At 48.5% G+C, this 8449-nt stretch overlaps 1 protein-coding gene across 1 annotated transcript; it reads right to left on the bottom strand.

The window, feature by feature from the left end:
* Positions 1-619: 619 nt before the first annotated feature.
* RBM3 (RNA binding motif protein 3) lies at positions 620-3751 on the bottom strand. Its single transcript, NM_001131261.1, is given in 7 exon segments — positions 620-1245; positions 1599-1682; positions 2106-2202; positions 2291-2396; positions 2627-2895; positions 3043-3149; positions 3427-3751. Coding segments are annotated over 3 exon segments (273 nt in total). The 5' UTR covers positions 3530-3751; the 3' UTR covers positions 620-1245; positions 1599-1682; positions 2106-2202; positions 2291-2396; positions 2627-2832.
* Positions 3752-8449: the final 4698 nt, after the last annotated feature.

The raw sequence follows: 8449 nt of genomic DNA, 5'->3' as shown, positions 1-8449 counted from the left end.
TTAGGAAACCCAATTCCAGCAGGCCTCAGGCCTCAATGTACACCTAACCCTCTGGCAGTCCCTGCCCACCCACCAACCAAATATTCTCCAAGCCTCCCTCTCATTGATATGCCCCCATTTTTTTTTTTTTTTTTTTTGAGACAGAGTCTTGCTGTCACCTAGGCTGGAGTGCAGTGGCACAATCTCAGCTCACTGCAACCTCTGCCTCCTGGGTTCAAGCAATTCTCCTGCCTCAGCCTCCCGAGTAGCTGGGATTACACGCACCCGCCACCATGCCCTGCTAGCTTTTGTATTTTTAGTAGAGACGGGGTTTTGCCATGTTGGCCAGGCTGGTCTCGAACTCCTGACCTCAGGTGATCCGCCCACCTCTGCCCCCATTTTTAATTTGCAAACTGGGCTGAGTAAGAAAAAAGAAGTTTGTTCTCAGGTTTCATCTTTTTAATAAGCTCTGTGAAAGACATCCTAAGCACTGTATGAAACACAACAGAATATTTTTTCTTCCAGTATTAAAAAAAAAAGACATTTGCAAACATTTTAAAGCCAACTCTTCTATATAATCAGTTTGATGATCTGAATTAGAAAATACCCCTGGATAATCATGTTCTTGATACACATTTCCTTTTTTTTTTTTGAGATGGAGTCTCGCTGTTGCCCAGGCTGGAGTACAGTGGCGCAATCTTGGCTCGCTGCAACCTCCGCCTCCTGGGTTCAAGCGATTCTCCTGCCTCAGCCTCCCGAGTCACTGGGATTACAGGCACACACCACCATGCCAGGCTAATTTTTTTATGTTTAGTACAGATGGGGTTTCACCATGTTGGTCAGGCTGGCTTGATGCACATTTCTTATAGGTACATTTGGAAAATTGCTTTCTAACCACAATAAACACTGTGTACAGGTTTTTAAAATGTCCCTGGATACACATTAATTTTTTGAAGTCAGTCTGGCCAAACTTGCCAGAACCAATTATTGCTAGCTCCAATAATCCTAAGAGCTCAAACTAAAAAATTGGTAAAAAGAAAAATACTCAGGTTCTACAAACGTCCCATAATTTGTCTTTAAATAGGCAGAAAAATTTTAAAAAAAGATGGAACTGTCTAAAAGGTCTTCAGCTACCTTGGCAGGTCAATTTAAAAACAAAAGGTTGATATACTATAAAATAAGATGCTTCAGTGCAGCTCCAAAAACCTTTATAAATACAGCCATTTTGGAAGGACGATCCTGGATCAGAAATTATTCCTTGTGTATCTGAGAACAGCAAGAGGGGGAGAATTGTGATGTCAAGAAGGAACAGCTGACAACATGCTCACCTCCTAGAGCTGATGAAGATGCTGAGGGTTGGACAACAGGGACACACCTTCATTTCCTCCATCCCACACAAGAGCAGATTTATAGGAGATGGGTTTTCAGATCCCACCCCCTAGCAAACTTGCTCTGACATGCACCTGAGAGCAAGGAAGGCCTAGCTAGGAATGTTTGGTAGGTTGGCTGGATGAGGTATGAGGGCAGCAGAAATGCAGAACAGTCTTGCCAGAAAAGGTGAGAGGGTCACGACAGAGTGTGACAAACAGGTTCACTCAATGCTGATATCCAAGTCTCACCTATATTATGTGCATGTCTCATTTCAGTTGTCATAATTGTCTCTGTAATTTCCTCCTGAGTAGCGGTCATAACCACCCTGGTTTCTGGGGGGAAAAAGAAACACAAGAAAGTTTTCTGGGACTGCATTATACACCACTGTCATTAATTATATGCGTCACGTTTTATAGTATGGGTCATAATGTAAACCTTACATATCAAAAACAGGATATGTTAAGCATATGAGTATCACAGTGAACAGTTTTATGGCATACAATTTATACGCAGTATATTAAATCGTATTACATGTTAAAGCAATATAGTTATATAACCCACACAGCACAACATATATAGTATACTTTACCATGTCGCAACTATATGACCACACAATTAACTTAAAATGCTAAATTTCATACTCCTTTTAGGCACACATTAGTAACAGCAAGGTGTGGTATGCATAAACACCCAGGCGCTGAGTTCTTAAGGAGAGGAAAGCAATAGCAGAACATTCCAGGCCCTTGGCTACCCACCTGCCATTATAGTCTCTGGAACGTCCATATCCATATCCATACCCTCCAGGTCGACTGTCATAATACCTGCCACTCCCATAGCCCTGGTCCCCACCACCTAGAGCAGAAAAATATTTAAATGGCAGTTGTCCACACATAGGCAACTCTCCCTCTCACCCCATGATCAAAACGATCACTGCACTCACCTCTAGAGTAGCTGCGACCACGCCCATGGGCCCCAAAGCCACCTCCTCTGGTTCCCCGAGCAGACTTGCCTGCATGATCCACACGGATCTGACGACCATCCAGAGACTAAGTGTGGGAGACACAAGGAGGATGGGTTGGCAGTCAGTCAGGGCAATGGTGAGGGAAGAGCAGACAAGGGTAAGTGGGCAAAAGAGGCCAAAAATTCCTGCTGGGCACCAGGTTCTGGGTGCCATGTTCCAGAATAAGCTCCTTTACCCCAGAATGGCTTCATCAGGAGCTATAGAATCCCACACAAAATGACCTGAATGCACCATGTTCCCCTTGCTACTACTTACATCTTGACTGAACTCAGGCTGAGTTCTCCTCCCCACTCCTCTAAGCTGCCCGACTATCAGGGCTAGACAGACACCTCTCTTGGTTTGAGGCTTCAGAGTCCATGTCAGAAGACTCACGAGGTCCTCTCCGGGCCAGGCCCACAGGTCTGCAGACTCTACTACCTAAGCCCAAGGCAGGTCAACCATCCACAGGTGGCTTCTCGGCCTCATGCAGGACCAGTCGTCGCCTCCCAGGCGGCCAGGCTCTGTCTGCCGCTGCCCTCCACCCCCTAGAACAAAAGGCAGTCATGCTCCTGTGAGTGGGCACTGCGGGGCTTGGTGGCCACGCTGCCCCGAGCAGACACAGAGGGAAAAACAAAAAGAATGAAGGAAGCCGCAGATGGGGGCAAGGTCCCTCTGCAGATAGGAGGCCCCACCTCTCCGTTCATGGCTCTCATGGCAACTGAAGCATGCTCTGGGTTGGTGAAGGTGATGAAACCAAAACCCCTGGACCGCTGAGTCTCCCGGTCCTTGACAACGACCACTGTGAGAGGGAGAGAAGATGGAGCAATGTGGACCAGTCAGCACCCCAAAGGTTAAGTGGCAAAGGGTGGCCGGAAAAGGAGATGGCGTAGGTAGGGAAAACGGAGCCCTCCCACCAATCCCGAAGACGGTTCCCCTCATCCTTAGCCTACACCATAGGCTGACGAAGAAAAAGAATTTGGAGGCGTGGGTCCTAACTTTTCAGTTAATACTCCTTGAAATGCAAGGATCCCAGACTTTCTCTCACCAACCCCCATTGTGAGTCTGGCCCGTCTCACCCTCAGAGATAGGTCCGAAACTGCTGAAGTGGTCTTCCAGTGCCTGCTCGTCGGTGTTAAAGTTGAGCCCTCCCACGAAGAGCTTTCCTTCTTCAGAGGACATGGCAGTTCAAGTCCTGTCGGAAGAACATCAAGAATGGTGGCAGGAAGGAGGAAGAAAATGGAGACGTGAGAAAACAGCGAGAGGGAAGGCAGAGAAACACATAAAATAGACAAGAAAGAGGAACAAAATATGGGTAACTACAGACAAGCTGAGAAAGGCGGCCAATAAGGTGGTAATCTGCGGAGCTGGCTCAGCGCAGCCACCATTAGGGGGCCACATTGCGCATGCTCTCACATTCACAGCCTCCACGCCCGTCATTTTGTGCCACTGCGCAAGCGCAGAACATCTCTGCGTTCCCTCAACGCCGGCAGAACAAAATGGCGGCGGCCACGTGGGATAAGGAAAGCAAGTGTCGGCTGTCGCGTGGTCACTGCCACCACCGACGCCACCAGTCCCTCCCGGTAGGCCTCACATTCAGATACAGCGCGCCGGCCTCCCACCAACCGAAATGTTTCACCTCCGAGCACGGGACCCGCCCGCCCCAGAGAAAGCCAAGCCTACGTGTCAGCGGCCATTACTCTCCCCACTCGCTATTCCCCGGTCACGGCCGGCGTGGCGCGTATGTGGCGAGGAGCCGCCGTCCCGCAGGGCATACGCAACTTACCTGGAAATTAAAACGTAAAAAACCCGGACAAACAGCAAGCTCGAAGGAGCACAGAAAACAGGGATGGGGCTGCGCGGGAAGACGATTGATAAAGAGTACGTAGCGAGAACGCCCGGAACGTTCCCCTTGCGCGTCCCGGCGTGCGTGCTGATTGGCTGAGGCCAGCAGGGGCGGAGTGGTGGGGAGAGGAAGGGACAGCAAAGCGAAGGGAGCAGTGTTCTCTGCGAAATGGGGTGTTTCCGGAAATGGGGTCGACTTTTGCACAGCTGGTGCACCCTAAACGTCAGCATCCCCCCCACAACCGGCTGAGCTGCCTTGATCCCTTCCACAAAGGAACCTTCTCAGTCTCATACTACTTGCCGTCCCTGACATCATCCTCCCGTCCTTGCCATTATTTCCCCCGCTGGATCTGATGTCTTCCTCACCATCGTAGTCGTCTTCCTCTAGGTCCCTGCCATTCTCTGATGTTAACCTCTTTCACCTAGTTCTTTAACCTCATACCCTTTAAAGGCCTGACATTTTATCCCCCACCGTCACTGATGTCATCACCCTTCACAGTCCATGATGTCAGATCCAACGTTTTAAGGTTTGACCCTGACTCCTACTCTTTCTCCTCTGTGCTCAACATCTAGCAGCCTGTCATGGGACCCTTTTCCCTGGCGTCATTCCATCTCATCTCTGACTTCAGCCCTCACCCTTGTCTGACTGCTGGTGTGAAGCCAGCCCCTTAATTTTCCCACCAATAGACTGCCTGAGATGGCTTTTACAAAACAGGATGCTGGCCGGGCGCGGTGGCTCACGTCTGTAATCCCAGCACTTTGGGAGGCCAAAGTTCAGGAGTTCGAGACCAGCCTGGCCAACATGGTGAAACCCCATCTCTACTAAAAATACAAAAAAAAAATTAGCCGGGTGTGGTGGCACGTGCGTGTAGTCCCACCTACTCGGGAGGCTGAGGCGGGAAAATCGCTTGAACCCGGGAGGCGGAGGTTGCAGTGAGCTGAGACCACGCCATTGCACTCCAGCCTGGGTGAAAACAAAACAAAACAAAACAAAACAGGATGCTACGATCTTCAGAGGTTGTAAATCCCAATCCACAGAGCAATTTTTGCTCTCTTCGAAAGTAACTGAGCCCTTGCCGGGCGCAGTGGCTCACGCCTGTAATCCCAGCACTTTGGGAGGCCGAGGTGGGCAGATCACAAGGTCAGGAGTTCAAGACCACCCTGGCCAATATGGTGAAACCCTGTCTCTACTAACAATACAAAAAAAAAATTAGCCGGGCGTGGTGGTAGGCACCTGTAGTCCCAGCTACTCAGGAGGCTGAGGCAGGATAATCGCTTGAACCCGGGAGGTGGAGGTTGCAGTGAGCTGAGATCATGCCACTGCACTCCAGCTTGGGCGACAGAGCAAGACTCAGTCTCAAAAAAAAAAGTAACTGAGCCCTTGATTCACAGAAGGGACTTTCACAATACACAATAGACTTATCCCAATCAAGTAGTGTCTGAGCCCACTGTTCACAATTTGGTCTTCAGTGTCTTGGCCACCTTTACAATAAATGGATTTGACAGATTTTTCACTTCTGAGCACCACATCAACGAAGAATAAGTTAGTTTGCCCTCAGAGGCTAAATTTCTTATCCATAGAATGAATTTGCCCAACACAGACCAAATTTGCTAACATACAGAATACAGTACATCCATATTCCTGTTGGGGTAATTCCCATATTTATCTTCCTGTTGATTGTCAGGGATTCCTCACATAGTCTCAGTATTAATCCCTTAGGTGTTGGAAATAGCCTCTCCAGCTCTGGCATTTGTGTTATTAACTTTGTAAGCAGTAAACTTAGTTGAATAAAGATCCATAATTTTGATATAATCATTTTTCCCCCTATGGTCTGTGCTTTTTTCTGAGACGGAGTCTCACTCTGTCGCTCAGGCTGGAGTGCAGTGGCGTGATCTCAGCTCACTGCAACCTCCGCCTCCCAGGTTCAAGTGATTCTCCTGCTTTAGTCTCCTGAGTAGCTGGGATTACGGGCGTGTGCCACTATGCCCAGCTAATTTTTGTATTTTTAGTAGAGACGCGGTTTCACCATGTTGGTCAGGCTGTTCTCAAACTCCTGACTTCATGATCCGCCTCCTCGGCCTCCCAAAGTGCTGAGATTACAGGCGTGAGCCACCATGCCCGGCCTGGTCTGTGCTTTTAAAGAAATCATTCTCTTCCCCAGGTCACAAAATGTTCCCCTACAGTTTCTTTCTTTCTTTCTTTTTTTTTGACAGAGTTTCACTCTTGTTGCCCAGGCTGGAGTGCAATGGCACTATCTCGGCTCACCGCAACCTCCGCCTCCTGGGTTCAAGCGATTCTCCTGCCTCAGCCTGCTGAGTAGCTAGGATTACAGGTGTGTGCCACCACGCCTGGCTAATTTTTGCATTTTTAGTAGAGACAGGTTTTCGCCATGTTGGCTAGGCTGGTCTTGAACTCCTGGCCTCAAGTGATTCGCCCGCCTCGGCCTCCCAAAGTGCTGGGATTACAGGCATGAGCCACTGCGCCTGGCCACATTTAGGTCTTTAATCCATGTAGAGTTCGTCCTTGTATATGATATGAGATAGAGCTCCAATTTTATTTTTCTCTGTGTGATGAGCCAGATGCCCCATCACCATCTATTAAGCAATCTGTCCCATCCCTGTGTGTGTTTTACCACCTCTATCATGTATCAAGTTCCACAGATATATGGGTCTGTCTCTGAGGTGGTTTGTTGCTGGTTTTGTTGTTGTTATTGTTGTTTTTAAGAGATGAGCCCAGGCTGACTCCTGGCCTCAAGCATTCTCCCCAACTCAGCCTCCTGAGTAACTGGGATTACAGGGGAGCACTATTGTACCTGACTTCTGAGCTTTTTTTTTTTTTGACAGAGTCTCACTCTGTCGCCAGGCTGGAGTGCAGTGGCGTGATCTTGGCTCACTGCAACCTCCACCTCCTGGGTTCAAGTGATTTTCCTGCCTCAGCCTCCTGAGTAGCTGGGACTACAGGCGCGCACAACCACGCCCAGCTAATTTTTGTATTTTTAGTAGAGATGGGGTTTCACCATGTTGGCTAGGGTGGTCTTTTTTTTTTTTGAGACAGAGTTTCGCTCTGTCGCCCAGGCTGGAGTGCAGTGGTGCGATCTCAGCTCACTGTAAGCTCTGCCTTCCAGGTTCACGCCTCAGCCTCCCGAGTAGCTGGGACTACAGACGCCTGCTACCACACCCAGCCAATTTTTTTTTTTTTTTGTATTTTTTAGTAGAGACGGGGTTTCACCACGGTCTCGATCTCCTGACCTTGTGATCTGCCCGCCTCGGCCTCCCAAAGTGCTGGTATTACAGGCGTGAGCCACCGTGCCCGGCCTTCTCTTCTAATTGGTCTACTTCTTAGCTCTTGGGCCAATATAGGTTTGTTGTTTTTTTTTCCCCTTTTATTACTAACACCTTTAATATGTCTTAATATCTAGTGGGCAAATCCCCATCATAACTCTTTCTTTGAAGGCTGTCTTAGCTGTCCATGATTCATTAGTATTCTAAATTCTAATGTAAGTGTATTGCAGTTCTAACAAAAAGAAGTAATGAGGTCAGGCATGGTGGCTCACGCCCAAATCCCAGCTACCTGGGAGGCTGAGGCAGGAGGATCGCTTGAACCCAGGAGTTGGAGCCTGCAGTGAGCTATGATCGTGCCACTGCACTCCAGCCTGGGCAACAAAGTGAGACCCTGTTTCAAAACATTAAAAAAAAAAAAAAGTAATGGAAGTTTTATTGAGATTGCATTGAATTTTTACATTTTGGGAGAAATAACGTTTTTTTTTTGAGATGGAGTTTTGCTCTTGTTGCCCAGGCTGGAGTAAAATGGTGCAATCTCTGCTCACTGCAACCTCCGCCTCCTGGGTTCAAGCAATCCTCCTGCTTCAGCCTCCTGGGTAGCTGGAACTACAGGCACCCACCATCATGCTCGGCTAATTTTGTATTTTTAGTAGAGACAGGGTTTGTCTATGTTGGTCAGGCTGGTCTCAAACTCCCGACCTCAGGTGATCCACCTACCTCGGCCTCCCAAAGTGCTGGGATTACAGGTGTGAGCCACCATGCCTGGCCAAAATGACATCTTAATAATATTAACTGTGGAGGTTTTAAGATATGGTCACACTCTGATACTGCACTCGTCAAGAGTTGGAGCCTAACTCCCTTCCACTTGCATGTGTGCTGGACTTAGTGACTCAATTGTAAAGCACAGAATGAGGTGGAAGTGATAGTGTGTCATTTCCAAGACCAGGTTGTAAAAGGCACATCTGCTTCCTGCTC

This window comes from Pongo abelii, chromosome X (genome assembly GCF_028885655.2).
Source record: "Pongo abelii isolate AG06213 chromosome X, NHGRI_mPonAbe1-v2.0_pri, whole genome shotgun sequence".
Classification (NCBI taxonomy): Eukaryota; Metazoa; Chordata; class Mammalia; order Primates; family Hominidae; genus Pongo; species Pongo abelii.
Note: the sequence above shows the minus strand (reverse complement) of the source record. Positions and strands in the feature narration are given on the sequence as shown.